This window comes from Sinocyclocheilus grahami, unplaced genomic scaffold, assembly GCF_001515645.1.
Source record: "Sinocyclocheilus grahami isolate Dianchi unplaced genomic scaffold, SAMN03320097.WGS_v1.1 scaffold421.1, whole genome shotgun sequence".
Taxonomy (NCBI): domain Eukaryota; kingdom Metazoa; phylum Chordata; class Actinopteri; order Cypriniformes; family Cyprinidae; genus Sinocyclocheilus; species Sinocyclocheilus grahami.
Window position 1 is genome coordinate 324,944 of NW_015505600.1, and position 18,075 is coordinate 343,018.

Below are 18,075 nucleotides of genomic sequence, written 5' to 3' on the forward strand. Positions count from 1 at the left end.
ACTAGATTCTCCTCTGTGTATGCAAAAGTGCTGCAAGCAGGAGGGGGAGGCTGAATGCTCTCTGCGCTCCCCGTGTATCAGTGGCAGCACGTTGGTGGAGTAATCTGGTTAAATAAGAGGCATAATGGCTGATAAAAGGTGTGCGGTTTTTATAGTGCAGGGATCTAAGAGCGGCACCGGGCGGCCCGAGCAGCCCCTGCTGTTTTTCTCTCTCATTCACATCATACACACCCACAGAAGGAGCAGAGAAGAAAGAGAGAAGGGAAAGCATAGAGAAAGCAAGGGATCACAGGAAAGAGAGCAAGGTGCCAATTCCAGTAAGTGTTTGGAAATGCATGTGCTTGACAGGAAGTACGAAATCAAAGAGCAGTTTTTATTTTACATAACACATCATGTTCTCTCTTTCAAGCCCCTTTGCATGATGCTGTCATGAATTTCACATTGTGCCTGCAAATGGCTAAATTTAGCTATTACGACAAAGTCAAGGAGATGCCAGCCGGTGTCAGTGAGGGGCACGAATGTTGCCGTGACCTCAAGAGCCACTTGGCAGTTTTGTCAGGTTACCTAAGGGAAGAATCCAGCATGGTGAACCTTGGGGAATCCAAACCACTGGCGTGTTTATGACCCCACTGAATCTCAGTAGTGATGGCACAACCAACAAGCTACCACTTGTTTCTCCAAAAACGATCAGCGCCAATTGTTTTATGGCCCCACTCCTGATAAGACTCTGTGTACGCAATGTGGTCCCATGGTGAAAAAAGGGGAAACGCCGCCGGTTCCCACACCAAGGAGCAGTTTGCCTTTGGGATTAGGCTGATGTCCTGTGTCATGTGGGAAAAGGAGAGTGAAAAGTGAGAAAGTGCAAGCAAATAACCTGCCCCCCTCCTTTCCCCATATATCAGCTGTTTCTTCTGCTTTCCTAATCATTGCCTTTAACTAGCTTTCATAGCCTGATTGAGCACCTTGTCTATGGGCAGATAATACTCATAAAGCTGGTATGATAAAGTGTCACTGTTGTGTTTGCTCTTCTGTTTGCTCTGGGATTTAACTACTGCTGAAGTACTTCTCTTCTCTCCCCCTACCCACGATCATGTGAACTCTGGGAGATGGCTGGCTATGGCACTGTTGACATCTTTCTCTTCTTCTATCCACTCTTTTTTATTCTTTGATATGAGAGTTTGGTTTAATGTGACAGTGTTCCATCTCTTCTTGTCATTTTGAAGTGGGCAATATCTGTGCCTCTAGTGGCACCTAAAAGAATTGCAAGTATTTAAACAACCCAAAATTGTCTCAAGCTATGTTGTGGGGCAGGACTGCTTGTTTGTTCTAACAATGGAAGACAGGGGAGTGTTTGAAACTGCAATTCTCTATGGTACCACTAGTAGTGCAGAAATTACACTCTTCACCTTTAAGGATGTTTAACCCCAGGGAGAGGGAGTTTTGTGTTGGACTCATTTGCTATGTGATGTTCAGTTTAAGTGGGAAGCAGATGTTAAATTTAGATCAGATGCTATAATTGTGGCGTGTTAATGATGTAGATACTTTGCATCTGTCTCCATGTGTACTGGAAGTCCTTCAAAACCAGTCCTTTTTTTCTTGCCAAAACCAGATTTTTGGTGTTTGCTAAATATTCCCTTTACAGCCACTCACTGTCATCATCGCTCATCTGCATGCACATTCTCAAACTTGAAATTATTTTATCTCTTTTCTCTCTTCATTAGATGTTCTGGTTAGAAACATTACTGTAAGATCAGAGCAACTGTAGAATTATTACATTGTTATTGATAGAATGGTGATGATTTTTGAAATAGCTAGCAAGAAGAGCTCTTTTTCTAATAAATACTTGAGATGTCCACTTCATTCATCGTTGATTCGTCAGATGCAGGGTCACTGTTAAGAGGGGTCATGTTATGTTTCTCAATTTATGTTAGCTTTCCCGATCTGCCTCTAATAGCTGGGAAACCCCATTGCTCCGTCTGAAAAATCCCCATGCCGTGCCCCGTCATCTGATCTGTGCTGGAGAGGTTCATGTGAATTTGACAGAAATCAGCACAGCTCATCACTGACGTGTCACAACGCACTAGGTCTGCTGTAGAAGACCGGAGTGAACATTACTCAACACGACCTGGGAGGAGCAGTGCGCGCCCACCAGGCGACTATCAGATACACACACATCCAACTTTTCAGGAAAGAGCTGATATAACCCAAAGAGATATGCTATCACTGCTTGGCTCGCCTGATAGAGAGGGCAGGAAGGCCAAGGAGGGAGGTGAAGAGGAAGGGAAAAGAAGGGAGGGATGCAGGGGATGTTGGGAAGGGAGTCTGAAGAACAGTGAACGACAGTAAACAAACAGGCTTTAACTCTTTGTTCATTAATTAGATGCTCTTGTGTGGCTGTGTCACATGCAATCGCCCTAGTTTATTTAGGGATTTGATAAAGAGATTAGCAATCTCTTTTTGGGGTTATCCTCTGCCAAAAAGATGTCTCTTGTTGACGACTCTCTTCTACAATATCCCCACTGACTTGTAGGAGCTATTCTAGTCAACCACGATGAGCGCCTGATAGGTTGTTTCCAAATAAAATTAGATTAAAACTATAAAACTTTCTACAGTCATCGCAGGAAAAAACATTATCCCAGCAGGATAATCCTTCCGTGATCTGTAGGGATGTGCATTTTTTCTCTAAGCAGGAGGCCAGTCTTTTTATTAGCGGTATCACAGTGGATTCGAGTCCAGCTTAAAGCCACAAACAGTATTGTGCTAATTTTAGCCTCTAAAGAGGATGAGGATGAGATGCCTGCTGCTAGTTTGCCATATGCTGCCCTACCGATAATACTGCGTGAGGAATATTTTCCTGCCGATAGCGACTGGGACTGCACGTGTGAGGTCCTGGGACTGTTACAAAGATACGTGAGCTGTCCAGAAGAGATATGACGAAGAGATGCTTGGTAGTGGGTCAAATTGTACTGATAGACCAAATTGTATTCTCTGACAGTCAATTTATTCTTCCATATGTCATCCTTTTCAAATTTATTGACTTTTCCAGAGCATTTGGTGTGTCAATTGCTGTTTTCCCTTACACATAAATTTACCCTGATGAATAGCAATTTTTGTATACCACTTGAGACCAAATAACTACATTTGGGCACGTCAGAATTCCATCACAAAGACCATTAATGCATGAAGCCTAACAAAGAATGAAGGAATTTACCAGGCCTGTTTGGAGAAACCCCAGAAAGCCAATTTCATGCGAGCAAACACCACCAAAGCTCCATATTTGGGGAATTTGGCTTCCCTTGCACTGTGTGCTAAAGCTATTTGACCTTTGTATTTGTCACCAGAGACTTCTCACAGAGAGGGATTATTTGCTGGGGTGCTGGAGTTTTGGAGTGACGGTGGACGAAGGTGTGTGCAGATGGAGACCGGTGCAAAAAGCACCAGGGGGAGGGCTGTGTTAACAACAGGCCGAAAGCTTGACCCAGGACTGACCCTTACTAAACAATCCTCTCCCAGATCCCAGCCCTGGTCTATTGACATGGATACCTGCTGAAGGGATTTAGGGGAAAAGATAAAGACCTCCTCAAGCGTTTTTTTTTAAGATTTAAGGAGTGAAAGAGAGATAACAAACAAACACAATTGTGTATGCTTTTAGAGGGTGTGTATGTGTATGGAGAGAGGGTGTGTTTACCTTAATGTGTGCTTGAGAGAGTGAATTCATGTGTGTGCAAGCATGCATGCACGTGTGGGTTGTTTTTTTTTTGCAAGAGGTAACCTGATCACCAGCCATGCCCTAGGAGCCCAACGAGTCAAAGAATGGCAGGAACCAGAAAGATTCCCAGGTTGATAACCAAAAAATGCCAAAAAGGTCCTAATAATTTTTCCTGCTATTTGTGAATATATGTGTAAGTGCGTGTGTGTGTTTGTGTTTTGTGGTCTCAATAGAGGACTGCACAGCCGAGATGTAATGGAATCGCCCACGTCCAGCCGTCCCTGCTCTGTTGCTGTCAGGAAGCAGACGTTCAGCCTAGCTCTGTTTCTGTCACTTCCAGCTCTGAGCCTTATCTCCCTAGTTCAGCCCAAGCTGATAGAACTACAATTCCCCCACATTCCCTCTGTTCCACTTCCTGTGGCCTCAGCACGTCTGACAGGGGTGAAATTGAGGCTTTTGTTAGATTGCAATATGTTTAGGCATAATGGATTTGCCACTTTGAATGAAGGACAGCATATGAAAGACGGAAATGCCCCCTGATGTTACAGTTCATCCTTGAATGACTATTTTTCCTATGTCTTTATTTTCCTGTCTTTATTCTTAACCATTACTCAGAATGAAGCGGTCAATGTTTGGCTGTCCGTATGAGTCCATTAACCCCTGCTTGTAGATGCTGTAACTACACTATTTCTCTACTGAGAGCCAATCAACATAGGATTTGTATTCTGACTGATATAGCCAGTATGTAAATCTATATGGTAATGGTAAAAGACTGTAAAAACGCTACAGTAAAAACCTATTTATTGGTTAACGGTTAAGTTCCCCTACAATATTTGGTGAAAAACTGAATTGGACATTACAAAAACTGTAAATTGACATTTCGAGAAATTCCTGCGTTACATTTCACATTTGATATTTGTTTTTTTTTGTTGTTGAAATAACTGTTTTCTTTTTTAAGGTTGTATGTTACATCTAATGTTGTTAAATTATTGTTTATTGCATTATTTCAGTTTCATGTGTGTTACCATGATGGTATTTAGTATTTATGTGACAAACTGTGCACCTTCTATATTTGTTAGTATTTTCCTACTCGGCTTGTGGAAAAGCTGCTTGTGATGAGCTTTGGTTCATGGTTCATTTGGTTCAGCATCATGTGACTTTCTCATCACCACCTGCTTTTGGTGGGTATCAGTGTATTACAAAGGTACTAAACAGATTTCAGCACTTCTATAGATTGGAATATTAACATTATATCGGTTAATGAAATGTTTTTTTTTTTAATGTAAATTTGAAGTTAAATCTGTAAAATTTAAAATGTTGCCACCATATTTTTTTTACAGTAAAATTTGGGCAACCACAGCTGCCAGTTTTTACCATAAATTTTACAGATTTTTTTTTACAGTGTTTATTTTTTGGCTCAGATGTAACTAAGATGAATAGCAGTGCTAACTGTTAGGTTTCTCCAGCTTTTATAAACTCTTTGGGTGAAACTCTTAATCTCTGGTATGTTGAGACAGGCTGCTCTTCATTCAGATTGGCGGATGCATTATATCAAAAATAGAAAAGCCATTTGATGTTACAGTTCACTTGGATTACTTAATTTTTTTCTCTGTCTTTTCAGTAGTAACAGTGCCGTCCTTTTCTTTATAAGCGGGGCTCATTGTGTGTAATTCTGCCATACAATTCACTCTCGATGTTAACTACATTTAACAAACGCAGGGGAAGCCAAGCAGGCTATTATTAGAAGTGAAATACCCTCACATTATCTACTGTACTACAGCCCAATGGATGGCGATATGCCGTAGTTGGGGAAAATCCCTATGCATTAGAGCACTTATCTCAGCCTGTGTCATTTAGATAACTGCCATGTGGAAAATTATCTGCCAGAAGCCAATAATGAAGACCGCTGCAGTTAACCACACGGCTCTGGTTCCGTTTCGCTCATTACCAAAATATACCAAAAAAACACAAATGAACAATACAAAACAGTTTGTCTCCAGGCCCCTGTCTGTTACCCATATTAAAAAAAGTTGCTATGCACAATTTAATTATATATTTCAGAGTAAAAGGATGGGTGTCATCTTTTTATTTGGCTGTGTGTGTATTGTTTCAGATTCACCTAGAGTAGATGATGAGAGGTTTAAAAGCATTCAGATGAGTTGAATTCCGGGCAGATTGCTGCAGTAGTGCTGTTGTTGTGAGCCAGCGAAGGCTCTTAGCTTTTGTTGCGAGCCATGTTCCTTTTTTAAAAAACACTTTCCTCTCAGCCATCCGGTCTGCCTGGATATCGAACAAAGCTGGCCCTGGAGAAGGTGTCAAAAGCTGTCTGAGAGAGAGAGTGCGAGGGAGAGAGAGGGAGAATAGAGTATGTATACTCTTTGTGAGTGTGTGTGTGTGTGTGTGTGTTGCCTCAGTGGAATCAGAGGACTCTTAAAGTGTTCCCGTTTGAACCTCACCCGCCTGCCTTTTCTGCCCGCCTTATATCTTCAGATTTAAAAAAAATTACAAAGGAGAAAAATCAATAGTTACACAGTAAAAGTGCTTGACATGAAAGGGTAAACTCAGGGCCCTACACTTTCATTTGACCATTTTCCCCCCTCGACACACGGACTGGAGGAAGAATAAAAAGAGGAGGAGGGGAGGGAAGGGGAGAGAGTGAGAGAGACCTCAGTTTAATGCTGTGTTTGTGCCCCTGGGCCTCCATACGCTTTCCAACGTGTCGGGGGTCTTCAGTGGAAGTGACCCCAACACAGACACGGACGAAAGAGAGCCGTAACATTTGCAATGACATTTTTGCCATCACCTGTGGGTATGTCAGCGGCCTGATCTCTGAGACCTGGGAATATGCATGAGGAGCTCTCAGCTAGGACTCACGCGGGTGACTCCATTTAATTAGAGGCATTATAACACTGAATATGAGCCACATTATGCACGTATTACCCTCTCCGTTAGCCCTGCTGCGAGGCGATGACAGAGACACACGAGGTATGGCTGAAAGACTTGTAATTACACTCTTTTTTTCACCAAATTATGAATTACAGATCTGTCATTGTCATCATATGCGGAAGAACAGAGGGAATCAAAAGCACCGTCATTATTTAAGATGCCTGCAGTTATTTAAAACTGTCATTATTTACTGTCATTATTTCAAATGAATCCCGGGTAATTACGGATTGTAATTATGACTCTCCGCAGATTAGTATTTACAGAACAATTTTTTTCTACATAATTATAAATCGGAAAACTAGTTATCTTAGCAAGTTCAGCATAAATACACAAATATGCACAGCTGTGCATGTAAATATCACAAGACACACGCGATCAAGAGGCAAAAAGAGTCGACATAACTAAAGATCTGCTACATTGCCACCATGTCGCATCTCATTAAACCCTCGACTTTTCTTTATATTTTTCTTTCCAAGTCAGAAACTAGAAGAGCTAGGGCCATTTTACTAGAGGAGCAAGTGATTGCAGTCAGTAGACCGCTACTAATGTTTGTATGTATTTTAGGAACAGAAAATGTATGGTGGGGCAAGTGTCCACGGCAAGCTCCCTGCTAATCTGAGTGTCTCTTGTTGGGAATCATACCGCAGGAATTCCTGCATGTTCAGAATATTTTTGAGGTGGGAGGCGCTTGTGACCCATGCAAAGGGAACCCCCGCTGCCTGGTCCATTCTAACCATGTGAATGGCCTGAATACAATGAACCCGGCTTTATCTTTTCTTCCCCGACCCTCCCCTCTTCCCATTCGCCCACTCTCTTTATATGCAACTCTCTGTGTGTGTGTTAGAATGGCGAGTGTGTGAACATGTGTGAATGTGTGCATAGTGAAAAGAAGGCTGAGGTTTTGCAGGACCAGGAAAACCATAGTACAGTGTGTGTTTGAATGCTAAGGGAGAGTGAGAGAGCAGCACAGGTCGCCTGACTCCCTCCACAGGGAGTGGCCAGAGGTGCTCTAGAAATCATCCATGGACCAAATGTGGTGTAAAGCAAAAGCCAATCTGTTTCCACAGCTTGGCCCCATCCATCAGACCATGGCCAATAAAATTCTGTCAAAACACTTCTTGAAATTGGGCAAGAAGCTCTACTGCATGAGCTATGACAGCCTGACTTATAACCAGGGCCTAAAATTAACACTCGCCAAGCGCCAAATGCAAGTAAAAATCAGTGATGTGAGTATATGTGTCGCCAGTAACCTTTTTTTACTTAATTTTTAACAATGCATGAGAGTGTGATATGGTTTAGCACAATTATCAACAGCACTGCTGCTCCACACAAACTCCATCTCTGCAAGTGATGGAGTTTGAGTCACCTATAACGTGCATTTGAAAATGCAACGTGCCAAGCATGTTCCCAAGTTTGTAACGAGAATGGTTGTTAAATCTGTCACAGTTCAATAGTACTTATGGATATTTCTGTATTGATTTGTTTAATTGCAAAAATAACATTCCTCTGTTTTCCATTGCTTGGACAAACAGGTAGCCCCACCCCCAAACTCACAGTATTGGTTTATCCAATGCTGTTGTTTTTGTAATCCAGTTTGGTGCCACTATTGGCACATACATTGCATACTTCATCTTCATAAAGTTCTATAGGATCAATAGGAGCCCCCGTCTAGACCTAACCAACCAGCCTAAGCTGGTCTTTTCAGCAGAGACGTCATGTCAACTTCTTCATGGCATGTGAATAAACGCTTGACATAGTGACATGGAAATGTGCTCGATGGATCGGAAGTGCCATTCTGCTAATTTGTAAAGCAGCAGAAAAATGGCTGACACTGGAGTTTTGGGTGCACAAGGCGAGAGGAACAGGTAGTGTCCTTTTTGAGTAATCAGATCATAACAGATTAGCCCACATCTTTCTGATAATGTCAGAAAACTCCTTGAGTAGGTAAGAAAGAGTGGTGGAGATAGAGAGAGAGAGAGAGAGAGAGAGAGAGAGAGACGGCTGGAGAGATCGAGAGAGCAGGAGACCGGTATCGAGATGGAGCAGATGAGCCAATCAGAAGAGCTGGCTGACAAAGGCATGTTGGGAAGTTAACCTGATTTTAGCAGCAGCCAGGCAGCTAGAGCGTCACAGGCTGATCTCACGCGTGGATGTGTGTGTGCGAGTGTACGAGGGGGTCATAAAAAATTATTTCCCTGGTTAGCCGCGGGGCATCCTCCTCAGCCTCTGGCCTGCTCCAGTCACTGGCCTGCTCTCTAATTGCTGCATAGACTCCACCACACATGGCCAGATGAGATGACATTTTCCTCTCTGTCAGTGGCGAACCGGACCGAGCGTCCCCCCTCCCTGCAGTAGTTGCTAAGACGCTGTCATAAGCCATTAGCAGTTGGCCAAAGTTCGCCCGTGGCATTTCCTCATGGCATCAGCGAAAAGGAGCATAAATCTGCCAGTGGAGCCTGCTGCTGGACTAATGAGGCTGTGAGCTTGTTTATGGACTAGCATCATTTTTATGATTATTTCCACCTTTTCAGCCTCGCCGCCATTGCTCGTCTTTATTTGGCGCGGGAAGAGTGCAGAAGCTCGGCAATGCACTGACATTTTGACACAACAGTGCCGTATAGACACTGCTATATGTCTGTGCCGACACTCCGGTGCTAAAATAGATGAAAAATTAGCCCTAGATGAATAAGGTGAAGTGTTGAAAAGAGGAAAATGGCGGAAGTTAGCATAACGACTAAAGTCACATCATATTTTTCACAGCATATATACGATTTTTCTTTTAAATAGACACTGCCATGTGCTAACAATGACAAAAAAAGAGGCAAAATGAGTTCCAGACATGAGTTGAATCGCTATCAAATTGAGTCAAAACTGGAAATCCCAATAAAATTGACAGCTTTTGTTTCTCTCCCCCTCATTTGCCTTGAAGGTCCAGGCCATCAGAGGTCAGTTTTTAAGGAAAAATATTGGGGAAGGGAGGTTAAATAGTTCAAAATGGCTAGAAGAGGCGGAAGACAAAAGCTCAAGAGAGCACACACGCAACAGTTACCTCAGACATCACTCAAACGCCCCCTGCCCTCTTTTACTCTTTTGTCGTCCCCCCCCCCTTCTTCCTCCGTCTGACCTGATATCCAGTGTGCTTCTGTTTTGCTAACTCACATGGGACAAGCCCTGGGTTTATTATTTTAGGCTTTGCTGAACACGAACTAGTCTTTACACCGGATTTGGAGCATTTGCTTCTAATGAAAATTATGTCTTAGATTACAAAACCAGCGGTGCCACTGCCTTCCCAAATGGGAGCTGGGAAGTTCTATTTGCCTAAAAACAGTCGGAAGACAAACTGCTCACTAAGCCAGGGCTGTTTTTGGCATAAGTTAATGATGTAATCGACACTCCTTTGACGTCTTATAGAATTTTCTTTCTCTTGTGTCTGTGTGTGTTGGGGGAGGGCAATTCAACTCTGGTCAGTTTCTCAGTAAGTGACTGACTGAGGGAAAGTGCCCTTGTTTAAAAGGCAAAGCCACTGTATCTACATAAGTCTTCACTTAAAAAGTCTCAGTCTTTTCTGGGGCTTCTCTCCTAGGCGGAGAGGGCTGGCAGAGTGTTTTATATGGAATATAGAAAGCCTTCGCTCTCCTAATGGCGTATATAATTCAGGTGCCTGCAAGGCATGCTTTTAGGAATTATTTTGCCTGAGGTAATGGGGAGCAAAGACTCTTTTAGACCCTTGATTATTCTATTGATGCATGGAGCTGGGAAAAAAAAAATTATCTCCAACCGGATTACTGCAGACATTTCCATTAATTATCAATGATACAGGTGCCTTATGTCGCTGACTGAAAGCTACAGCGAGAGAAAGAGTTAACCCACCATAATCTCTCTGTATGAATAGCACTGGGGCTTTTGGAAGTGCTTTATACGTAATCAATAAGTTACTCTCTCCATTCCTGTTCCTCTGCTATTGAGACCCTTGCAGTTGTGCGGTTGTTTGCCTCGCTCGTGTTTCTTTTATGGTTTATTATCTGAATCGTGGCTTCATAATAACAATTATCAGAAGTCTTCTCGGTGGCGTGTTTGGGCTCTCGTTGAGGGAGAATGCGTACAATAATTGGGGATCGGAATAAAATCAGCATACGCAAGCAAACCGGCAACATGAAGCTAAAAAGGCGACGTAAGCCATCTCCTCTGCTCTGGTATGTTGAACTGCCCATTATAAATCCTTATCAAGCACCCACAGGTTGCTGCAAGCAGCCATGCAGCATTGTTATTAAAATGCAGCTCTTTGAAAAGCTGCCGTTTTGTGCGGCAGCCATATTTACCCCCCCTTCCTCTTTTTCATAGTGTGTAACTCTCCCACCTGAGGTAAAAAGACACCGGGGCGAGCTTCAATCAATATTTCCCTGGGATAATGAAGACTAAATCTCTCTGTCATTCTCAATTCTTTGGTGACTCACTGTGTTGGAAGGCAGGGGGGAAATGCAAACTTACAAGTCCATTGTACTCTCTCTCTCTCTCTCGCTCTCTCTCTCTCTCTGAGCATTGTGTGGGGATTGAGAAAGGGGGGGTTATTTATAAAAGTATTAAAATGAATGCATTCAGACATGACGCTTCAAAGCTATACTGAAGCACTGTTGTTGCAAACTTACCCTGTTACCTAGTTTTTGGAAAACTTAAAACAAAAAAAATAATGCAAGGCCTGCATGAGTGTTGAGCGAGGAATTGACCATTTAAATGACTCCTGTGTGTATTTTGACAGGTGATGGACTGGACAACAGTGTGGCGTCACCCAGCACAGGAGATGATGACGACCCCGACAAGGAGAAGAAGAGGAATAAAAAACGTGGTATCTTCCCTAAAGTGGCGACCAACATCATGAGGGCCTGGCTCTTCCAACACTTGACGGTGAGTGGTCAAATGTAGTGCTAATGCTATGCACATGCTTGCTCACACACACAATTTATTTTATCTTGCCTAGCCTTAACCACACACACTAAGTTTGAAGCCAAGAAAAAAAACAGCCTCAAGCTAAAGATAGCAGAGATAGGATGAGACAGAAGTAAGCTGTCATTTTCCATTCATTAAACTTTTATTTGTGGAGAATTTTAGGAAAACTCTGTGCAATGTGTGTCAGGGAATTATCTGTATTAACAAAGACTGGAGATAGGGATAGGGTACATACAGTGGTCCCAAAAATATTTGGGTACTAACTCGACATTTCAAGATGTAGGGATGTCATTTAATTACTGGTATATAAGGAAATATCATACCAAGTTTGTTAGGCTGTGGGGAAAATAAAAATTATATGATATTCAAAATGAAGACTAAAGTAGTTGTAGTAACATTTTAAACCAAGTGGTGTAAGCATCTAAATACTTTTTGGGACCATTGAACATCTAAGTCACATGATCAAAACTGAGTTAGCTGGTTAGTTGAATGTGTTTTGGGAACTGGTGGTTAGTTCTCTTACTGTGGCTGTCCACACCTGGTATAGAGAAGTGATAGAGCAGCATGGGCCATTGATGTGGTTGGCTCTTCCTCTTGCTTTGATGGATTTCACTTCCTCCATTTCATTTACCACAAAGTAATCGGAGTGCTGTCAAGACACCACTTATCTCCATATATCTACCCTTCTCACAGGCTTAACGCACCTCTGCCAGCCTGTCTCTCTCTCACATACACATGCACACTCTGCACAACTCATAATAATAATGTCTCTTAATTAAAGACAGTGAAATGTTCATGTAGGTGTATTTTCAATAAACATATTACTTAAGCCTTCACTTGTTTGCATTACGCTTTATGACTGAAGTAGCTATTATGGCTCAGCAACGTGTATTTTAGGTGTTAAAAGGAAATGTGTTTCTAACCAAACTGGAAGTCAAAAGGGAATCCATTTGATCAGTGCCAAAAGCCCCCACATGCTCGCTCCCCCTTGGCCCCTCCATTCCTACATCTGTGCCACAGAAATGCGCCTAAGCACCCCAGAACTTCACCTGCCCCAAGCATGCCCCCAACACACACACATACACACTCTAAAACCCCCACCAACTACCACCTTCAGTGGCCCCAGGAGAAAGGTGTGTGAAAAGAAAGCCATTTGCCCATTCACACAGGCACACACACGTACACACAAACAACAGTGTGGAATACCCACAAAAGCACAGACTGATGGAAGTTTAGTTTCCTGTTTGTCTTGGCTGACCAATATGGTGGACAGTATGTGTCATTGAGGGCTTGTTCTGTCTCAAGTGTTTGTGTTTAACTATACTTTAGGGACAAAGCTGTCACAAGGAAGTTTGCTAAATCTGACAAAACCCTTTTAAGGAAAGCTTGAAAGTAAAACAAATATTTATAAATAGTAAATGTTTTGTTATTATTACTATAGAAATGCTAAAATACATATATATATATATATATATATACATACACACACACACACACACACACACACAAGTATGGTTAGGGTTTAGGTAAGGCTTAGAATAATATTCATACTATTGCTTAGACCTTAAGTATACCTTAAGTCAGGGGTGTCCAACCCTGCTCCTGAAGAGCTACCATCCTGCAGATTTCAGCTCTAACCCCAATCAAACACACCTGAACCAGCTAATCAAGGTGTTCAGGGTTGCTTGATAATTACAGACAGGTGTGCTGGAGCAGGGTTGGAACTAAAGTCTGCAGGATGGTAGCTCTCCAGGAGCAGGGTTGGACACCCCTGCCTTAAGTAATAAAATGATAGATGTAACTTTTCATTCATGCTCTGTATATCTTAAATCATGTGGCTTGTTAAGGAAAGGAAAGGAAAGGAAAGTGCTATTACATTTAAGCACTCAGATGTAGTATTTTTTTCACCCTAGCAAGCACTTAGCAGTGCTCTACCAACCACTTAGAACACCTTTGCAAACAACCACATAGCAATGAACAAGAAAACACCCCTAAAAGCCTAGTATCATGACGGCGAGTGCACAGAACTCTTTTGCAGCAAAAGGGTATTTACAATGACAGTGATTGCTTGTAGACGTTCCTACTTGATTGTAGTATTCAACTGTATCAGGCTGCTGATCTGTTTCTGTACTCTCATTAGTAGTCACAGAATTGTGTCCATGCTTATTCACACAAAGTTGAACTATTTTGCTGTATCGCCAACCGTCGCTATTGCTCGTTTAGCAAAAAACCCCAGTTTAGTGAAAATGACTTATTATTGCTGTGCATCTCATTGCCAGTGTAAACGTTCCTTAAAACTCGTGAGATGAAAAGTGTGTGAGATGAAAAACAAAATAGAGAAACCAATAACATGGAATCAGAGTTCCTGCTAAAAGATTGTCTGAGAAGAAAGTGTGAGAGAAAAGCATGGATAGATTTAGAGACAGACCTAAAGAGAGAGAAAGGACATTGACTTTAATACAGAGACAAAGAGTCAGATCGAAACATAAATGGAAACACTTTCAGTCTCTGCCGTAAACAGGTTTGCACAGCACTCCTTACAGCAAACTTGGGAAATTAGACTTATTTCACTCCCTGCTCCGAATGCTTCACTCTGACAGCTCAGCATTTGTGTGGGGAACAAAACAACACACAGCGCGTGAGGCATGGATGATTGACCTTACGGACAATGCAGTCGTCTTGCCTTCCGTCTCTAACTGACTTTTACTCAAAGGACGTCAGAAAGTCTCAAGTGGGGCCACAACGATGTGGGAGAAAGTGGGAGAAAGCACAGGATTGATGGAAGAGGTAGTTGCTGAACCTCTGATGTCCCTTTTCCTCTGAACTGATGTGTGAAGGAACAGTCTTCAGGTCTGGCCCTTGGAGATAAAGACAGTGGCAATTAGCAAGCGGCACAAACAACACACACAGATGATAGCCTTCTGTCTCAGGGAAATATAGATTACATATGTGTCTCGCAGTTCAACTACAGCAAGAATGCCCTCTTTGCATGTCACATGAATCAACCAGCGAAGCCATTGTGCCAAGACGGAAGTGTGAAGTGGGTGGCAGTACAAGATTATTCTGACGAGCCATTCTGTGGAAGAGAGGAGGAGAGGAAAACAATAAGCGGAACGGAGAGAGATACAGAGGAGACGGTGAAGGCTTATGGGGTAACTACACCCTGAAGCTGCACTTTAATCAGTTGTTTTCAGTACCCGGTTATTAGCCGGCTTGCGAGGCAAGTGGAAGCGGGCGTTTGCAGGTCTGAGAATAGTATGGAGGAAAAGAGGGAGAGATGCTATCTAATTACTTGCCACTCACAAGTGTTTTAGCATGCTGTAAACCGGCGTGAACACATTACAATAAACTTTGTGGTGAAGTAAAAAAAAAAATTAATAAAAACAAGACAAGAGGCCCTAAACGTCTGTTATTTTTCCTGCTTTAACTTTTGTTTGTTTTTGTTTTTTTATTTTATCTGAACAAAGATAGTGTGATTGTGCTAGGCATCCTGGAGGGGAATGCTGGGTGCACTGAGCAGCTTTCCTGTTCCTGTGGCCGTGAAATTGGACTCTTTGCCCCCCCCTCCTTCCCATTCCTTTTTCCCTCCTGATTTTCACCCTCTATCTCACAAACAGTATTTTCTTGTTTAATTTAACAAGAAATGAGTAATAAATGGAAGCCATTGCCCCAAATCCTGCTGTGCTTATGTTTTTGCACTCAGCTCCCCAGTGAAAGGGCAATTTGCTAAATTATGTGATAGAGTAATTAGATGAAAGCCAGGCTTCAGATTGTTGCTATGCAGCCGCAGTGAGGACCGATCCTGGAACAGCCAAATATTAGGCTGGCACGCCAGGCTCTAGGCTTCGTTCTGTTTGTACACAGAACCAGAGAACGGGAGGGAGCCTCCATCACAGCTCGTAAAAAGCAAACCACAGCACAATATGCAATCACCCGTTTCCCCCACCCCCCATTTTACGTGCTGCTTGTGTTCAAAATGAAACTGGAAGGCATAATCGCTTTTAATGCAATTAGGCTCCAATTTAGCACCCTCTTCACACACATGTAACAATTCTGGTGGAGGCAACATTCTTGTTTTTCTCTTACATGCTGGGAGCACATTTTGCCAAACCTCAACTGTGCTGCATCTTGAGCAGAACCAGGTGTGAAAAACGCTATAACTCATTTCTGCACTCGATGGACTGAATCGTGCAGAGGGCCCTGAGCTAGAGGGGGAACGGGCTGTGTCCTCTTCAGGGAGTTGGGCTGAATTTGTTGCCCCATAGTTGGAGGCTGGAGTCGGGGGGAGAGAGTCGGGTTTGAGTTGGCCTGCTGATGATTTCCTGGGCAAAATTACAGATGTTCAGCATATGACCTCCTCAAAAAGTAGTGCTTGGAAAGCTCAGAGGGGTTTTCAAGAGGCTGGACTTCTCGGTTTTACTTTAAAACAACACTGGCAGGGAGTCATACATTTGGCACAAAGCAGTGAATTTTCCTACATGTCCATTTTAATTCACTTTTTAAGTCAAGTTAATTTACTCACATATCTCCCACATGAATCAAAATTTAGGACCTTGTGCAGGGGAGAAGAATATATGTGGTGTAAGTGTACTGCATATCAAAATATTAGCATTTGTAATTATATTATTATGACCAAAAGCTGAATAAAAATGCAGTCTTATTCATAGTGCTTAGCATTACATACCATCCTAAAAGTTGTCTGTGAAATGGAGTGCTGCTGCGTGTTGACATTGTTCAAACAGTAAGACCCTGCCACTCATATCGCCATAGCAACTGGGTGCCCCGACATACCTTATCACAAGGGTTCGGACCAGAAGATATGCTGCCCTGACCACCTTTGGTTGTCATGCTAGCTTGTTATCATGTTATCACCTCTACAAAAAATAACTTGAATTACACATAGCAAACACATAAAAAATGGATTGCCAAACATAATTTTAGAAAAATCTTTACAATGGGACAATGATGTTATGCATGCCATAATATGTACACGTCTCCCAAAGACTACCATGGAATTACCATCATGGTAGTTTTCAAAAACGTGACAGTACAGCAGAAATTTTTGTAAAGGTAACAAGTATTTGTACGGCCCTCCCAAAAAACAAACACCCTCAGAATGGCTTTCTACATAACATCACAGCATCCCTTTTGTATTGCCTTAATACACGGATGCCATTATTGCAAGTGAGGTTCCTTTGTCAAGAAGAGTGACGTCCTTGTAAACAAACTTTAGGCATGGTAACAGTTAGCCAAGAGCCCACTCTGAATGGCCTTGTCAAAAAAGCCACCCCAGCCATTAGAGGTCAGAGGCCAGCCAGACCTCAGATGCCATTAGTCCGTGGTTGTTTATTGCCGAAGTCCTTGGATGTCAGCGCACTGGACACCCATGGCAACCCCAGTGTGGCACTTCGCATTTGGCCTGGTAGGGAGCTTACTCTCAAGTTTTCTCTCACCTTTACTACACAATTCCAAACCTCAACACAAATCAAATGACCGCAGCCAGTCACTCCTAAGAAATTGGAGCTCCGAGTATATATTGTTTTTACATTCATTCATTCATTTTTTTAACAAGAGCAGAAAGTCCATGCAGATTAATATTTGCAAATTTAATTTAGCAGCCTAAGGTCGCTGGTTATTTCTTAATTTCATCTAAGTAACAGTGAGTACTACAGGCGCCACAAAATTGAAATAGCATCAAGGAATTCTTCAGACAGTGTGGATCAAGCCTTGTGGATCTTTGAAAAAAAAAAATCGCCGCCTTCTGTACTTTGTTCCTCTGAACTGTGTCTTTGCCATTTTACTATATTTCCTGCAGCCAACTGGGACTCTACATCAGCTGTTGTAGCTGTTTTGGTCTCCGTGGTGTTTTTGTTTGAGAGAGAGGATACATGTTTATTTATGTGTGTGAGACATTTGGAAGCAATGACTTGATGCGTTTTATAAAAGTTGGTGTCAAAGAAGAGGCAGCTGAGTCAATCTTAGGGCTGTGGCTGCCCATTGAGGCAGGATGTGCCCCCCTGCTTCCACATCTTGTAATGAAAACATCATCAATTACCCCACTGACAGGCCCCTGGGATGTGGGGCAGGCAACTCTTTGGGGCTGGTCTTTGTGGATAGACAACCCCCTGCACCCCCACCCCTCACCTCCAGAGAGGGAAAGAGAGAGAGGGTGAAAAAAGACTGTATATCCATCATTGGCAAGGCTTCCAGGGTGACAGCATAAAAGGCATTGGTGTGTCATGGACAGAATGGATCGAATTGGTAAACTCCACATGGTGCAATGAGAGGTGGATGGAAGCTGCTCTGTCACTGCTGACACGGCCTTTCACAAGCCATCTGTGCCATGATTGATGAGCACCACATCAGAAGACCTTTTTCTACCCAAGCCCACCATGGCGTCCCCAACATCAGCTGCACCTTTGGACAAAGAAAGAGCCATGTTTAATTGACACCACTCTCTCTTTCTGCGTCCCTAC

The 18,075-nt window shown here is 42.7% G+C and overlaps 1 protein-coding gene across 1 annotated transcript in view; it reads left to right on the forward strand.

Moving 5' to 3' along the window:
- LOC107551348 (homeobox protein Meis1) overlaps positions 1-18,075 on the forward strand; it is a 64,002-nt gene that overhangs the window by 16,590 nt on the left and 29,337 nt on the right. The window contains exon 8 of the mRNA XM_016232922.1: positions 11,412-11,557. Within this exon, the coding sequence (XP_016088408.1) occupies positions 11,412-11,557 (146 nt within the window). The remainder of the gene's footprint in view (positions 1-11,411; positions 11,558-18,075) is intronic.